The 18,567-nt window shown below is 45.7% G+C and overlaps 1 protein-coding gene across 1 annotated transcript in view; it reads right to left on the bottom strand.

Annotated features, from left to right (window-relative positions):
• Positions 1–15,407, bottom strand: part of PTPMT1 (protein tyrosine phosphatase mitochondrial 1) — a 41,931-nt gene extending 26,524 nt beyond the window's left edge. The window contains exons 1-2 of the mRNA XM_086959731.1: positions 15,157–15,407; positions 8,274–8,354 (exon numbers count right to left, since the gene is read on the bottom strand). Coding sequence (XP_086815857.1) covers positions 8,274–8,354; positions 15,157–15,303 — 228 coding nt within the window. The 5' untranslated portion in view covers positions 15,304–15,407. The remainder of the gene's footprint in view (positions 1–8,273; positions 8,355–15,156) is intronic.
• Between the last annotated feature and the right edge of the window lie 3,160 nt (positions 15,408–18,567).

Raw genomic sequence — 18,567 nt, 5'->3', positions numbered from 1 at the left:
GGAAAACCAGCTTAAGCAGTCAGGGACTTACCCTTGCTTGAATATTGATTTCTCCAAGAACTCAGTTCGTTTTACAATGAACAACTATTCCCAAGGGGTTCATCATGACGTTCATATGCCCGACTTGACGTCAAACTATGGCATTCATAAACACCTTCAAGGTATAAATATACCTTCACTTTCTATAGCAAACTACGGTGGTTCGGAGCAGTTCGACTATCTACTTGCCCGACGCAGCTCGCTGCAGCAAGTGCCGAAGGAAGCTGACTCTCCAGCCGACGCACGGATCAAGAAGCTGCTCTTCTCCTGCCGAGAATGCAGCTCCAGTGTTTCCGGCTCCCCTTGCAGGGTGTTGGGAAATCGAGTCCTGAGACTGAGCTACCAGACCTCCTTCATTCTAAACCAAGGTATGGAGCCGATTAGCACCTAGAGAAAGCCTGGGTAGATTCTTGGCAAAGAAAACTACAGCCTATGCTACACAATACTTACTTCTTCCCACGTACTAGACTTAGGTTAGGTACATTGGGGTAGGCGTATTATAGAAGCACCAGTTGAGTATTTTAGTCTATGTTATTTATGTATATATTTTTATATGGCTTAGAAACCATACAATGCTCTTACAGTATTATTTCATATTAGTGTTTACGCTGTACGCATTATACTTTGCAGTCTGCCTAACGATTGCAGCAGTTCCCTTCTCTTGCATGAAAAAGAAGACTGTTCAATAGACCTTTTTATTGAAAACGCCCGTCTCTCTATTTCTCTGCAGCTCTGTAGAAACAAAGCATGCACGATTGACTGAGTGAAATACTTATCTATTGTTTCCGCGACTGAGATATTCTTATTCTTGGGAAACAAAGTTGTAATGTTCATGCGGTTGTCAGAAACTAATCCCTTCTTGTTTAGTCGAGAAAGTTTCTAGTGACCTGAGCTAGCTGGCACTCACAATTAAGTTTAGTATATTCGATAGAGACCTAGTTGACCTCAGTCCTAAGTCATAACTATAGGATATACTATTCCAATGCGCAGAGCATATTGGGAATATAGGAACTACACTACAATCCGCTCTCCTAAGCCTGCAACAATGCACGTCCTGGGTGAGGTGCTAGGTCTCCTCCCTCAGGCTGGGCAGGGGGAAGCTTCAGAGGCATGCCGCCTTTGTGAGCTTCTCCAGGCCACTTGCTGTACTCAGCAACTGGCCCCCACCAGTTCTGACCCCCACTCTGGCGGGAAGACTGGCGGGAAACCCAATGTGAGGAAAGGGGGTGTGCCAGCCTGTGCCAACTCTACCCCTCAGGTGGGAGAGGAGAGGTGAAGCACAACTCCGGGCTCCGGCCATCTTGAGGATGGGGAGCCCTGCCCAATCAGAGCTAGTCTCCTGCCCCCTCCCCCAGGAGAGGAGCAGGATAGGGGGTGTACTCACCCCACAACAGGGACCTATTGGTCCCTGCCCTTCCCCTACCTGTAACGCCCCTAAACTTAGTATTTAGGGGCACCCTGAACCTTCCTTCTTCAGATCGAGAAGATCAAGAAGAAGACCTGCCGTGCAGCTACTAACAAGAGGACGGCACCAACTGACTTGGCCCCAGCCCTACAGGCCTGTTGATCCTTGAACCTGCTCCTGCTAAATCCTGGCGTCACCTGCGGACAGCAACCTTGAAAACCCCGGAGGACCTGCCTGCCTTGAACCTCTTAAAGACTGGCACTCCCACGAGCAGTGGTTCTGCTCAAACAGCAATACCACTGGTGCCAGCCAAGAACCGCGAATCCAGCACACACTGCACCCGCCGAGCCTGGCTTGAGTGGACATAGACCCAGAGGACGTCCCCCCCGGCAATTGTGCCCTGGAAACCGGTGCCCAAGGACCCAGACAATGCCTGCAGACTCACAGCAAGGGACCCCTCCAACCGCGACCAGCAGATGGTAAGATTCCCGACGTCATAAGACAACCCGGCGCCCCATGGCCCCCTGAGCCCTACTCCTGGGTGTCTACCTATCCTCCAGGATCCCCCTTACCCCTTGAAGTGTTAGTCACTCCTGAAGGATCTCTGTCCCAGAGCCTGCAGCCTTTGTTCACCTTCCAAGTTCTCCATTGACTAACATGGAGCGCCCGACGTGTAGCTGGGTCTATTTTTTACCCCTAGCCAATTCTGCCCACACCTGAGGCATGAGACCCTGATAAGCTTCCACCAGCTAGCATAAAAGGAATCTTTTAAATTGACCAAACTGTCCCAGCTGTTCTTTTTCTATGAATAGGCCCCAAAGAGTGTCTCTCTCATACAATCTTCTCAGCGAGGCTCAGCTCCCCCGGGGGGCCCCCACTCCCTCGATCTGCACTTCTTCTCTTACACCCACGTAGATACCGCAAGAATAGCAATACCTCAAGAATAGGGAACTTTCCGAGCTTAAAGAGACATCACGCAATACCTGGTGGTTGGGTCACTTGCCATCTTTCATCTTTCAAATTATTGTATCTGTTGCTAGCTTTAACGTGCAACCAATATCTTCCTAAATGTTCCTCTGTCTTATAAAAGTTTCCCTTAGGTGACGCAAATCCTGGTCAATAGATGTTCAATTTCATTATGATTCATGGTCAAACATCCTGTGACCTTTTGAGAAACTTTTTGTAGCGTGGGTGGCACTTCTGTTTTCTTAAATATTTTCAAGAGTTGACCAAAATGCGTCATGTCCTATAGGTCGAAGACACCTGATAATGGCGTCATTTTGTGGTCAATGGTTCATCATTGAAACAGTATAAAGATCTGCTCCTCAGTCCATTCGACGGACTACCCCGCTGCAGTGACCCCTTGGGTCACTAACGCCTGTGTGGTCTCCTTCAGCCCTCTGTCTAAGCATCTTTGGCTGAAGCTCTAATTGCTTCTGGTACTTTAAAATTGTCTCTCTCCCCTCTGCATTGCACTTATTCTAAAACATTATTTCAATTGCAAAGCAATAATGTTTGTTCCTCCTAACTTAACATGTGCATTCCTAGCATTGCAGTTAAGTGTAGTTTGCATTTTAAAAGTATTTCCATTGATTTAAAATATTTTTGCATTGCATGAGTTTGTCCTTTACTCCAGGAATGTGTCTTTAAATGCCAAGACTTTGCTAAGACTTTTCCCAGGCTCATTATTGAATCTTAAAAAGGGTTCTTCCTTCATATAAATCAGAAAGTTATTTTTTCCAGCTTTTACACATCTATTTTGACATGGTTTTGCAGAAGCACCCCCTAAAATTAAGCTGCCTTGGTGCAGTGCCTCAGGGCAATGACGTTTCACCCTTTCATTGCATTTAAATGCACCGTAAGAATTGTAACTCTTGGATGGCTAATTTTCTCATTTAAGGTTTTACCTTCTACGCACGAGAGTGTTACAAATATGTATTTTTGTGTTGCTATTTCCGAATTCTTGCTACTGTACTTTTAAATAGTCCTTCTAAACCAATGAATTGATGAATATATTCTCTGCTGTGTTAATGATTTGATGAATAAAAGTGCTACTTCAACGTAAGACCTTTGTTTCACATCTGTGTTCATTACTTTTAGACAGACAGTGTTTCGGGGGCCTGTGACCACCACAGGAGGATCTAATTCACCCCTCAACAGACGGCTCAAAAGCACCCTGCACCCAGCCGCCCGAGTGCCCCTGGCTGTGAAACCTTGGTCCTAACCTACTTCTCCATTTGCCCTGAGCAAGTGACCAGGAGCCCAGCTCCCACAGCCACATGGTCTGCTTGCCAGCAGCCACCAACCGACGGCCCCCTGCCTCTCATTGGATAACATTGGGTCTAACTACCTCTGCACCCGGCTGCCCCTGTGCCACTGATGGTGGACCAACTGTACCAACCTGACCCTGGGAGACCACTGAGTCTATGCCCAGAACCTTGACTCTGCCAGTTGAGTACTTACCCGAAAGTCGATAACTCACTTTTCTTCCATAGAGTAATATTGACTGGTTTCGCTTGAAAATTCTTTTAAGTGTGGAGTTTTGAAACTTGAATTTCCTTCCATAGAAATCCATTGTCTGCTTTTCATCAGAAAAGTTTCCGAGTGTCGATTTTCACAAACTACAAATATTTCTTAAAAATCGCCTGTATGACTAAAACGCATTATTTCAACTGTTTACACAGGAGATGCACCAGTGCTGGATCCAGGATCCAACACTTAGTAAGAAAAAGTAACGATAACACTACTTTTACCTGCTAAGCGAATTTCCTCCCATAGGATAACATTGGTGATTCCATGTGAAAAAGTTTCTACGTGTCAACTTTGAAAATACAAAAATACTCTTTAAAAACCACTCCTGTAACCAAAACGCTTTTACTCGACTGTTTACAGGAAATGTCCCAGGACTGAATCTAGGATCCAGTCCTGTGGTTAGAAAAGTCATCTTCAAAGTAACTAATTACATTTAACTAGAAATTCCCATTAAGCTCAATGTTGCATTGTGTTTGAAATTGTGTTGCCTATTCCAACAACTGTACCTACTGTAATCAAAAAGTCTATTGCCTATTTGAAAAGTATTTAACTAAAGTAACTCATTCTGAGAAAGTATATTTGGATACCTTGTTGGTTTTAAAATAAAACAACTATATATTTTGATACAAACAATTGGCCTAGAGTTCAGTTCTTGAGTGTGTGAGACCATTTGCTGACTGAGTGTGAAAGCCAGCGATTTGAGAGATAGCAGGTTATTTTGGGAGGTCATAAATCGTCCACTTTTTATTAATGAGGATAGGCCTATGGTCTCGCATATAACCGGGGAGGTTTGGGAGGACCATTATTCAAAGATATTTAACCCAAAGGGCATCCTATTATCAAATGAATGTGAAGATAATGTCCCTTTTATTATCAAGACTGCACATCAGTTTAGTTTATCGCTTTCTTTGGAGGAAGTGGAAGAGGCTTTGAGAAAAGGCTCCGATGCGGTACCCTTGGATTTGTTTAAAAATAACCCCCAAGTTTGGGCACCCCTCCCATTAAATGTTTCCAAAGCGACTATCGTGGGACGTATTCCATCATCTTGGAAAGAGGCGGTAATCGTGTCCATTTTCAAAAAGGGAAATAAAAGCGATCCCTGTTGTTACAGACCAATCTCCCTAATAGATGCCTCTTGCAAACTATTGGGGAGAGTAATATTAGCACGCTTGGAGACATGGGCGAATGCCTCTGGCATTATCCTGGACTCTCAATATGGGTTTAGGAGAGGCAGGGGACTGCGGAACAGTGTCTTAATTTGGTCATGATTATGGGTAAGTACATAAAGGCCAAGGGTGTTTCAATACACCTGGCCTTTATGGACTTATCCAGTGCATTTGACACTGTATGCAGGGGAAAGCTCTGGTGGTTAATGGAGTCTATGGGATTCGAGGAGCCACTTGTCACCCTGCTGTGTAAACTGCATGCTGCGACTTCCGTAGCTGTACGATATGGCCCAGGTGGTGAAAAAACCGGGAAAATTGCCTCATCTGAAGGTCTCCGCCAGGGCTGTATCTTGGCACCCTTTTTGTTTTTAGTATACACAAATGGTTAGGACAGTTTTTATTGCAAAAAGGTTTAGATTTTCCTAAAATAAATGGCAATTACATACCTCTATTGTCATATAGGGACGATTCCGTGCTGATGACATTAACAGCAAATAGTACGCAAAAATGTCTGAATGCTTTTAATGAATTTATGTTGGGACTAGATCTTAGGGTGAACTTCACTAAATCATTTGCAATGGTCTGTGGTTCAAGTAGAACTAAAACTTGTAAATATATTGTGGACAATATGGTTATTGAGAAAGTTAAAAAATTTAACTATCTAGAAAATCTTTTTAATAAAACATTGACCTTGTATAAATCTAAATGTTTGCCAATGGCGACTTACTGGGCAGGGGTATGGGGATACCACAAAAGTGAACAAATACAAATTATGGAGAACACATTTTTAAAACGACTTTTATCTATTCCTAATAGTTCTCCAAACATTTTCTGTCATTCGGAGGTGGGTCTATATTTCGAGAATGACAGAATTCATGTGTCCCCTTTGCTCCTCTGGGGAAAAATATGGATCTCCGAGGATTTGTTGTTCTCAATAGAAATTTAAAGGATTGTATGAATCTTGATAAGGCCATGATGATACCTTGGTTACGTTATGTGAAGGAAACCTTTTATAAAATAGGCCTAGAAAATGTTTATGAAAATCCTGACTATTAATCCGGACATGAAGATGGTCATTAAGAATGCCTATCATACTGCTTTAGGATTGTTTAGACAAAATAAACATACATCTGACCAAGTGGTTACATTACAGCGGCAGTTTTACTTGTCTTTCTCCACACATATACAATGGCGTTTTTATTTGACCAGATTCCGGTTAAAAGCACTGCACTTTTTGGCTGCTTTCCCTAAGCAAGGGGGTTGGTGCAAGAGGCTGCCCCCTCTGCCCATTTAATAATGTAGCCCAACAATGCACAGTGCACTTTGTACTCTTCTGTTCGCTTTATAAAGCCCTAAGAGATCGCTTGATTAGACCTCTCTTGAGGGATATTAGACCTTGCACAAACATGGAAAGTTTTGAGTACTTGAGATCATTATCAACTGCTGCTATATGTAGCTCTATGCTTAGTTTTATTAGATCTGCTCTTTTAATTAGGAATCGTTATAAATTTATTGATTTTATGTACGTTTTTGATATGATATATTGTGTATTGTGTATTTGTCCACGATTTCTTCTTGTGAATATGAAATAATATTAGTGATTTGTATATGTGAAATTTACCTCAATGCACTGCACTTTGTAGTTTTTCTCATGGGGGCATGGGGGTTGGTGTGAGAGGCTAAACCCTGGCTTATCCAATAATTTAGCCCAACAATTCCTAGTGATATGATTTTTTGCATATTGTTTATCGTCCGTGAATTTTGGAAATTGAAATACTATTTGTGATCTGTATGTATAATATTTGATATTTTTAATAGTATACTTTTATGATTCTCTTTGAATCGAATAAAGTTATTTGACAGACAGTGTACAACAAATGCTTTACACTATCCTCTGGTACGGTCTTACTGCTCGACCAAGCTACCACTTTAGAGAGTAAGGTTATATCTAACTTTAGCCTCTGCCATACCTCTAGGGACAGTGGACTCTGTACACACTGTACCTTACTTTGGTCCAGTATATACAGAGCCACTTTCTTACAGTACCTCCATAGCTTTGAGAGGCGTCTGCAGGTTCGCCTAGATTCTCGGAGTTCTGTGGAGAAGCAGCAGGCTTTCTTGGCGTGGGAGTTGGAGGTTTTCTTGATAAGGGTGATGGTGTTGGCACAGTCAGTGATCCATTTGTGTAGGGTACAGACGGCAGTGGTTGAGTCGTCTGTAGCGGTGGGTGCAGAGCTGCTGAGGGAGGCGGTGAGCTGGTCGTCGGGGATCTTGTTCCAATTTCTGCGCTGGAGCGGATGATGTTAGTTTTGAAGGTGAAGTGGACGCAACGATGGTCCATCCATGGAAGTTAGGAGGTGTGGCTGAAGGCGGTGGAGTTTCCTGCTGTGAAGATGGGGTTGACGGTATGACCTGCTCAGTGTGTTGATTCTGGTACAATCTGATTGAGTCCGATGTTGTGAAGGTTGTCGAGGAAGGAGGCGAAGTTCTGGTCTTGGAGGTTGTTGAGGTGGAAGTTGAGGTCTCCCAGCAGGGTGTAGTCGGCACTTCACTGCTGTTAGGCTAGACACATACTATACAAATCGCACATACATACACAGTGCAGTACCACAGCGAGGTTTAGGCCACGGCATGTTGCCAGGGCCAAACAAAGAGTCTGAACAACGGTTTTGCATGCAGTCGGGGACTAAAGTCAGGACATTCCAATCCAAACATTCCCAAACTCACATTTGCCTGGGAGAGAATTCAGGCACTCTGCAGCCACAATGGTCAAATCGAAACCCCCTCATTTGCAACGATTCACTAAGTACAGTTTGCTAAGAGATACATGTGATGGCATGGAGAGATGCCTGCATTACTAAAATAATAAGAAAAAGCATGTGATGGTAAAGAAGGATGCTTGCATGACCACAAAAGCATGCAATGCATAGAGGAGTGGGAACGTGGTGGATGCACAACAATGTACTTTCAAGATCAACACTCAATTCAACACAGGTGGGCAGGCCAGAGAGAGAGAGAGAGGGAGGGCATGTCACAGAAACAAGAGCCCATGTTCGCAAAGTAGGGCTGTGTGCGAGATGCACAAGTTAATGCTGATTGGAGGTGCTGGTACTTGAATGGGCGCCACTCACCTCAGCTGTGTAGCAGAACAGGCGAGTCTCATATTCTTCATTCATGGTGATAACGCCTCGGACATTCTCCTTTTCCACCAGCTGTAGCAGGAAAGAAAATGAAAAAAAAACACAAATAGTATCCAGCTCCTTTACGATAATTTATCAGATGTGCTCCGTCATGACAAGGAGCGTGGCAACCACTCTTGTCTTGACAGAAAGCAGAAGATAGCTATCATGGGCCATCATCGTCCCGATACAGAGTGAGGGGAAGCCCAGTCCAGCCCCCCATCCAATCTAAACAACGCTCTCTGGGGAGAGGAGTTGGCCTAACAGCTAGGGCGCTCGACCTCGGACCTGGGGGAACAGGGTTTGAGTCTTGGCAATGACGCCCAAAAAAATATCCTGTGATTCTGGGCAAATCTCTTAATCTTCCCATTCCTAACAAAAATGAATGTGTGTCCTCATGTAACGTAACTGGTGCTATGTAAAGTGCTCTGATACCCGATTTGGGTCAAGTTCGCGCTATATAAAACTCTTTAAAAAAAATATATATGACATCCTCACTGTGCCCGACACATGCAGCATGCTGAGCTTGGTCTAGAGCATAGATGTATATCCTAATTGGACAAGGCCATGGAAAACAGCATGTTTTTCATCAAAGTTGTCATACAGTTCATTGCAGCCCACTTATTTCTCCACCACTACCAACAAATGCTTGAAGGACTCCAACTCGGATCCGTTTCTGTTTCATTTCACTTCTATGGGAATATCATTTGTTCCTTGGTACTGCCCTTCCGCGCTTCAATTGGCTTCATACCCTCCAATGGAATACCACGTGTTTTTCTCAAGGACTTCCCACTCTAGACTAGAGCCCTTTGCATTAAATATATCTTGTTTCCCGGTCCTACCATACCTTCCAATACAGTCTCACTCGTGCACCAGGAAAAGCTTCCAAAACTCCAATAGAGCTTTATCAAGCTGCACGAATAGACAACAATTTTCCAATGGAGACCGAGTCGCACACTGAATGGACCACAAACACTTGAGTAGAACACAAACACTTCACAAGAATCGTACCTTTCAATGGAGTCTCCCCACACACCATCAAGAAACTCGTACATTTCAATAGTCTCCCCACACACCATCATAATAATGGCACCTTTCAATGGAGTCCCCCACGCACCATCACAAGAATCGTACCTTTCAATGAAGTCCCCTCATGCACCATCACAAGCACAGTACCAATCAATGGATTCTCCCCACGCACCATCACGAGAACAGTACCATTCACTGAAGTATCCCCACACACCATCACAAGAATCGTACCTTTTAATGGAGCTCCCCCACACACCATCACAAGAATCGTACCTTTCAATGGAGTTCCCCCACCCACCATCGCAACAATTGTACCTTTCAAAGAAGTCCCATCCATGCACCATCACTAGAATCATACCTTTCAAAGCAGTCCCCCCAAAGCACCATCAGAAAAATCGTACCTTTCAATGAAGTCCCCCACACACCATCACGCGAATCATACCTTTCAATGAAGCCCCCCCCCACGCACCATCACAAGAATCGTACCTTTCAATGGAGTCCCCAACCCACCATCACACGAATCATGCCTTTCAGAGAAACCCCCCCATGCACCATCACTAGAATCATACCTTTCAATCCAGTCCCCCACGAACCATCAAAAGAATCGTACCTTTCAATGGAGTCCCCCCATGCACCATCACGCGAATCATACCTTTCAATGGAGTCTCCCCACACACTATCAAGAGACTCGTACATTTCAATGGAGTCCCCCACGCACCATCACAAGAATCCTACCTTCCAATGGAGTTCCCCCCCCCGGCTACAATCACAAGTAGTGTACCTTTAAATGGAGTCCCCCCACGTAACATCACAAGAATCGTACCTGTCAATTGAGTCCCCCATGCACTATCACTAGGATCATACCTTTCAATGGAGTCCCCCCACGCACCATCACAAGAATCCTACCTTTCAATGGAGTCTCCCCACGCACCATCACAAGAATCCTACCTTTCAATGGTGTCCCCCACGCACCATCACAAGAATCGTACCTTTCAATGGAGTCTCCCAACACACCATCACGAGAATCGTACCTTTCATTGGAGTCCCCAACCCACCATCACGCGAATCATACCTTTCAAAGAAACCCCCCCATGCACCATCACTAGAATCATACCTTTCAATCCAGTCCCCCACGAACCATCACAAGAATCCTACCTTTCAATGGAGTCTCCCCACCCACTATCAAGAGAATAGTACCATTCAATGGTGTCCCCCATGAATCATCACGAGAATCATACCAGTCAAAATAGTCCCCCAATGCACCATCACTAGAATCAAACATTTTCAATGGAGTCCCACCACGCACCATCACAAGAATCGTACCTTTCAATGGAGTCCCCCCACGCACCATCACAAGAATCATACCTTTCAATGGAGTCCCCCCACGCACCATCACAAGAATCGTACCTTTCAATGGAGTCCCCCCACGCACCATCACAAGAATCATACCTTTCAATGGAGTCTCCAAACACACAACATCACAAGAATCGTACCTTTCAATGGTGTCCCCCCACGCACCATCACAAGAATCGTACCTTTCAATGGAGTCCCCCACGCACCATCACAAGAATCGTACCTTTCAATGGAGTTCCCCACGCACCATCACAAGAATCGTACCTTTCAATGGAGTCCCCCACGCACCATCACAAGAATCGTACCTTTCAATGGAGTCCCCCACGCACCATCACAAGAATCGTACCAGTCAATGGAGTCCCCCAACAACGCAACATCATGACAATTGTACCTTTCAATGGAGTCCCTCCACGCACCATCACTAAAATCGTACCATTCAGTAGAGTTCCATCCACACACCATCAAGAGAATCGTACCACTCAATGGAATCCCTCACGTACCATCACAAGAATCGGACCATTCAATAGAGGTACAAGGGATCAGAGATGTCGGTAGAAACACCATATATTCTGCAACTATTTTTCATTTCATCTATGATTAATGATAAATAAAAAAATAATAATAATAATAATAATAATAATAAACACCTTAACTGAAAAATAAATGCAACTTAAATGTATCTATAGGAAATGTATTTTTCTGGTAAGTAAGCTCGGTTGGTTAATGTAATCAACTCAGATGTCTGTGGGTGTTCCAGGCGGTCACTGATTTCTTTCCCTTTCTGGCGATTTGAAAAACATCTAACTTTAGAGAAGACAAACTGACTTTTGACCTCTGTCTCTGAAAGCAGCGCAAATGTTACAAGATTTAAAGACATCTTTATTGCTCACAAAGTGAAAAAGCAACACAAATGCCATTAAATCTTGTTATCTTATCACATGTTATGGCTTTCAGAGGCAGAGGTCAAAAGTCAGCTTATCTTATTACATTTATTTTTCTTTCTGTGACTTAAGTTGGAGGATTTGATTTTGTAAAGTGAACTGTGTGACAAATGAACTGTGCAATGCATGTTAAATGAAAGGATGTAAGATGTCAGGCTGTTTTTCTAACACAACACTGAAAAAGCTAAGTGAACTGTTGAAACATTTCAAAGATATTTCACTAGTTATGAAGATCCATTTTTGTAATTCTGTGGTGAAAAAAATATTTTTATAGATTCAAAACAAATTAGAATCCTTTAGTTGGCGATGTGCAAATTTTAAATATTTTTGCTGAAACCCAATTTCCAAAAAATGTTTATGCACTATTATCTACATGTTAGTGGGAAAGTTGGGTGGCCATTTCAATGGAAAATATGCTATCTGTAAATGTCAATGCACTACCACTTCATGCTTTGGTAATATATTTATGAAAAGTGAGTTTTTAAACATGAACTGGGAATTATTACTACTCCTGCCCAGATGACAATGCTATTGGTGAACTAAGAGGCTAACCAGGAATTATGTGTACCCTATATATGGACTCGATTCCTGTTATATATGGAGCAAACATTTAGTCTAGTAAATAAAACGCTTTTTGTACAGCAGAAATAGTGAACTTGCATATTTGAAGGTACTCTCTTATGTGATAATAATAAAAAAGGTCGCTTTTGCTTAGAATCACACAATTTGAGACCAGTTCACGGGTCAAGAGCATTACAGTTAGGTCGAGTAGATTATTAAAGTTACTAGACCTGCATGTCTAGTAAAACTTTTATGATTTTCAGGCCCTTATTTATAGTGCCAAGAGGTCCACGCCTGTGCCAGAAAGCACTGTAAACTTGGAAGTCATTAGTTTAAAAATGTATTACACAGTATAAAGTCTAACACAGTCATAATATATATTGATTATATGTTTAATGTGCTCTCAAAAGTAATTTTTTTTGCAATATGCTAAATGTATAAGTATTCATTTATAAAGTTTTATATAGCTCGAACGTGACTAACGAGGGTATCAGAGCGCTTTACAGTTAAAGACATAGGAGCCTGTGTATGTCCCATCAGTGTCACGCATGGCGTGGCACACATGCCAGCATGTGTCTGTCCCATCAGTGTCACGCATGACGCGGCATACATGCCAGCCTGTGTCTGTCTCATCAGTGTCATGCATGGCGCGGCACACATGACAGCCTGTGTCTGGCCCATCAGTGTCACGCATGACGCGGCACACATGCCAGCCTGTGTCTGTCTCAGTGTCACCAGCCTGTGTCTGTCCCATCAGTGTCACTCATGACGCGGCACACATGCCAGCCTGTGTGTGTCTCACCAGTGTCAGGCATGGCGCGGCAAACATGCCAGCCTGTGTCTGTCTCACCAGTGTCTCGCATGACGCGGCACACATGCCAGCCTGTGTCTGTCTTATCAGTGTCACCAGCCTGTGTCTGTCCCATCAGTGTCACGCATGACGCAGCACACATGCCAGCCTGTGTCTTTATCAGTGTCACCAGCCTGTGTATGTGTCTTTATCAGTGTCACCAGCCTGTGTATGTCCCATCAGTGTCACGCATGGCGCGGCACACATGCCAGCATGTGTCTGTCCCATCAGTGTCACGCATGACGCGGCATACATGCCAGCCTGGGTCTGTCTCATCAGTGTCATGCATGGCGCGGCACATGCCAGCCTGTGTCTGTCTCATCAGTGTCATGCATGGCGCGGCACACATGACAGCCTGTGTCTGGCCCATCAGTGTCACGCATGACGCGTCACACATGCCAGCCTGTGTCTGTCTCAGTGTCACCAGCCTGTGTCTGTCCCATCAGTGTCACGCATGACGCGGCACACATGCCAGCCTGTGTCTGTCTCATCAGTGTCATGCATGGCGCGGCACACATGCCAGCCTGTGTCTGTCTCATCAGTGTCAGGCATGGCGCGGCATACATGCCAGCCTGTTTCTGTCTCATCAGTGTCTCGCATGACGCGGCACACATGCCAGCCTGTCTGTCTTATCAGTGTCACCAGCCTGTGTTTGTCCCATCAGTGTCACGCATGACGCGGCACACATGCCAGCCTGTGTCTGTCCCATCAGTGTCACGCATGACGCGGCACACATGCAAGCCTGTGTCTGTCTCATCAGTGTCATGCATGGCGCAGCACACATGCCAGCCTGTGTCTGTCTCATCAGTGTAACGCATGGCGCGGCACACATGGCAGCCTGTGTCTGTCCCATCAGTGTCACGCAGGGCGTGGAACACATGCCAGCCTGTGTCTGCCCCATCAGTGTCACGCAGGGCGCTGCACACATGCCAGCCTGTGTCTGTCCCATCAGTGTCACGCAGGACGTGGCACACATGCCAGCCTGTGTCTGTCCCATCAGTGTTACGCATGGTGCGGCACACATGCCAGCTTGTGTCTGTCCCATCAGTGTCACGCATGACGCGGCATATGCCAGCTTGTGTCTGTCCCATCAGTGTCACGCATGGCGCAGCACACATGCCAGAGCACACATGCCAGCCTGTGTCTGTCCCATCAGTGTCACGCATGGCGCTGCACACATGCCTGCCTGTGTCTGTCCCATCAGTGTCACGCATGGCGCGGCACACATGCTAGCCTGCATCTGGCCCATCAGTGTCACGCATGATGCGGCACCTGCCAGTCTGTTTGTCCCATCAGTGTCACGCATGACTCAGCACAGGCCAGTCTACGTCGGCCCATCAGTGTCACGCATGACGCGGCACACATGCCAGCCTGTGTCTGTCCCATCAGTGTCACGCAGGGCGCTGCACACATGCCAGCCTGTGTCTGTCCCATCAGTGTCACGCAGGACGCGGCACACATGCCAGCCTGTGTCTGTCCCATCAGTGTTACGCATGGTGCGGCACACATGCCAGCTTGTGTCTGTCCCATCAGTGTCACGCATGACGCGGCACATGCCAGCTTGTGTCTGTCCCATCAGTGTCACGCATGGCGCAGCACACATGCCAGAGCACACATGCCAGCCTGTGTCTGTCCCATCAGTGTCACGCATGGCGCTGCACACATGCCTGCCTGTGTCTGTCCCATCAGTGTCACGCATGGCACGGCACACATGCTAGCCTGCATCTGGCCCATCAGTGTCACGCATGATGCGGCACCTGCCAGTCTGTTTGTCCCATCAGTGTCACGCATGACTCAGCACAGGCCAGTCTACGTCGGCCCATCAGTGTCACGCATGACGCGGCACACATGCCAGCCTGTGTCTGGCCCATCGGTGTCACGCATGACGCGGCACACATGCCAGCCTGTATCTGGCCCATCAGTGTCACGCATGACGCGGTAGGGCCCGCCCAGAGCCTCGGTCTCAAACAAGCGCAGCCGTGTTTACTTCTACACCTGCACGTGCTCAGGCCCAGGCGCGGACCCCTTCCGGGTCTCCACACCTTAGCCCCGCCCCTTACACTCCACTTCCGGTGTCGTCAGCCCCTGCCCGTTTGCTCACCCGCCGGCTCACGCCCCGGAAGGGCAGCGCCCCCAGCACCACGGTCTCGTCGATGCGGTCGAACCACCTCCGCAGCGACGCCTTCTCCAGCAGCACGTTATAGAGCAGCGAGGGGTAGAAGACGATGCGCGCCACGGCGGCCGCCATTGAAGGGGCGGGGCCTAGACTGCGCGCGCATCGGAGGGGAGGGGCCTAGGTTGCGCGCGCGCAGACCGCACTGCCTTCTGCAGCCACCGTCGCCATCTTGTGCCTCTGCGCTCGTTCTGCGCATGCGCGACGACGTGAGGTTGGCCCCTAATGGCTCGCTGTGACGTCACAGAGCGTCAGACCTGGCTCCGAGCCTTTTCCAAGCAAAGCGCCTCCTGGCCAGATGCAGCGCCTCTGGGCGCTGGAGTGTCCAGCCTGATGCTTTCTGGCCCCTGTAGTCCTGAGCAGGGCCGGTCCTTGGGTTCATGGGGCCCTGGGCAGAATCGGAAAATGCGAGGCCCCTGTAATTTACATACGAGTTAACTTAACAGGAAGTGACATCATAGGAACTCCTTTCAATTGGCCATTAATTATATTGATATTGTTTATAGCGCATGCCAGTGTAGCACTGCCATCTGCACCTGTAAGCTAATTGGCAACATAGTTGAAAAAAGCCAGGGTTTAATTTTTTTCTAAATTGTTTCAGAGTTTGCAAGGAATGAAATAAAGCTTCTGCCACTCCATGTCTCTTTGTTTATTTGAGGTGCTTCCACTTTTCCCGAGGAGGTTTATCGAAGAGCTCCCCTAGGTGTGTACCATATGCATTTCTCCAAGGTACTCGGGACCTATGTTGTGAGCAGTATACAGTGCCTTGAAGGCTACTTCCTTTCTAATGGGAAACTAGTGTAGCTCCAACAATACATGAGAGAAATATTTGAACGTAGAAATTCTCATTAAGAGATGAGCTGCTGTATTTTATAAAAGGTGCAGTTTATTCAGAGATCACAGATTATATGGCATTGTTGAAGCCTTTTTGCAAGAAGCTACTTACTGAGTTTGGATGTGAGTATAATGGTTAAAAATTAATACTTAAAAAATGCGTACCTATATTTTACATCTGTATTAAATAGAAATACATTAAATGATTTTAAAATTGTTATTGTTCTATTGAATGGGATTATGAATTTATAGAAAATGGTCCAATAATACAATCTTCTGCCATTTTTAAAAGTATTCTTGATGAGGGTGAAACCTCCAAACCACTAGGAAGTGTGAGGCATGCCTTGCCCACAACAAATTATTAAATGTTACGTTGGGAACCTCTGCATTTCAAAGATCCCAAGTTTCCCGGCCTCCTACCACTTTGCATGGATTCTTCTCCTCTTACATCCTTGAATGTAATGCTCTTCACCTCAGCTCTTAATCTCTCTACCAGCCTGTCTGCATGGATTCTGCCCATTACATCCATCTCTCCTCTTCCCTGTCTCCCTTTCTGCCAGCCCACGCCTTTAGGCTGGCTGAAAAACAAATGAGTGGGTCTCTAAAAGGGGTGTGGTCTACATAATTAAGGGTGTAGCCTAAACAGGGTAATCTAAATTTCTGTGATTCCACAAAGAGTACAATCTGACCAGTACTTTGTTTTCTCTCTGGGCTTTCCGTGATTGAAAACAGAAGTATAACACAACTGACATACACCTAAAAACAACCAGGAGTATTGATTTTGTCAATGGTTGTTAGCTGTTTCGGATAAATGAGTAACAACACATTATTTTACGTTAACCTTGTCACTGTTTTGACCAATGAGTGCCTCCTTCACACAATGTTTGTACAGAATCACACCTGCAATTTGAATACTGTACTGTTGCTCTGTGTTCTCTGCAGAGAGACCATGTATTGAATGATCATGCATTCTGAACACCTTTTTGATCCCCAGGTAGGCACAGTGAGAAAGTTATACTGCCTTCGGCCTCAAATACAAAGCTCTCAATTGTAGCCAGTTATAAAGACCTGGATGCAACTCAATACAAAGTGTGCACCATACAAGAGTAATATGTTGTGAAACGAATTACAGAAACACACATCTTGGAAATACCTAAGATTTTTAAGGAATGCAAAATTAAGTGCAGCACGTGAACCACAAACAGGAACTAATTTGTTGCCATGTATTACCCTAACATACATTGTCAGACTGAGACAGGAAATAGGCCCCAGCACCGAAATAAAAGTGGCCCCCATTAATGAATTAGACAGCTAAAAAAATGTCTGTATTTGCAAATTATCAGTTTTTAATTTGTAAAGACATGCTGTATACGATTGTGTAAGGTATGGAAGACTGCATATATTTGAGTTTGCTGGAAGCAAAGTTTGTTTTAAAATATCATGAAAATCAACATTAATAAAAGTCTCATATGACCATAAAGCAGGCCTGTAAACATAAAAAAACAGCCTATATACTGACCTGACACATTAGACCGTTGGGCACAGCCTGATTTGATTGCCCTATAGGTCAGTCCGACCCTGTAAACGTGTCATACCTCATTGTGCAGACACTAAACCAGTTTTTTTGCAGGTCAAGTTAGTACATGAATATAGGAAAAGATATGGGGCCCGTTTCAATCTCTGTTCTAATTAATTGCTGGGTGTAAGACACGTAAAGCCTTGCTCCAGCCACATGTTAATGCTGTGTCTGCTTCTTTGCCTGCACCCCAGGTCTCTGTCATACTCACACCTATCTGCTCCCCTCCTTTTTTGTCACCTCTATGCTTCCTTTCCCAGTGTTCCCTCATCCTAGGTGATCAGATTTCATGTGACAGGAAGTCATTCTATTCTTTGTTGTGCGCCCTGCAGGAGATCCTGCTTTTCATTCATACAGGGGCAGGGCGCACTTCACACATACGGGCAGTTTAAGTACCTATCAAATCGCTGCCATCATCACGCAGCTGCAGCGATTAGGCCCTGTGAGAGGGGCCAGCAGGGGAAATGGGTAGAACCTTTAAACTCTTAGGGGCCCCCCTGGGCCTCGAAACACCGAAGTCTTTTAAGGTGCGAGGCCCCCCTCCTGCGACCAGACCAGGGGGCCCTGGGCAGCCGCCCATGCTGCCCATGCCTAGCGCCGGCCCTGGTCCTGAGAATCCGAACTAATTGGAGAACTTGATCAACAGAATTGAAATTGAAAAGTGGGCGAGGTCTGCTACTCATTCATGGACCTGCATTGTTGTGTCTCCCCTGCTCCTGGCTGACTCAATTAGTGGCACAACACAAGACCTGCACAGGACAGTTATTGTTTGCATAAGGCCTGTCTGTGTGCAGGTTGCTTGGTTTGCTTATATTGCAGGGGACTGTTCAGCCCTCGTGGCTCTGACGTCACTGTAGGCCTCTGCCCTGGAGCGATGCAGACCCTGAAACGCACACCCTGTACGCTGCAGTAGCAGCCCTGCCAAGTAT

This window comes from Lissotriton vulgaris, chromosome 2_2, assembly GCF_964263255.1.
Source record: "Lissotriton vulgaris chromosome 2_2, aLisVul1.2, whole genome shotgun sequence".
In the NCBI taxonomy this organism is placed as follows: domain Eukaryota; kingdom Metazoa; phylum Chordata; class Amphibia; order Caudata; family Salamandridae; genus Lissotriton; species Lissotriton vulgaris.
This window is presented reverse-complemented; position numbering and strand designations above follow the sequence as displayed.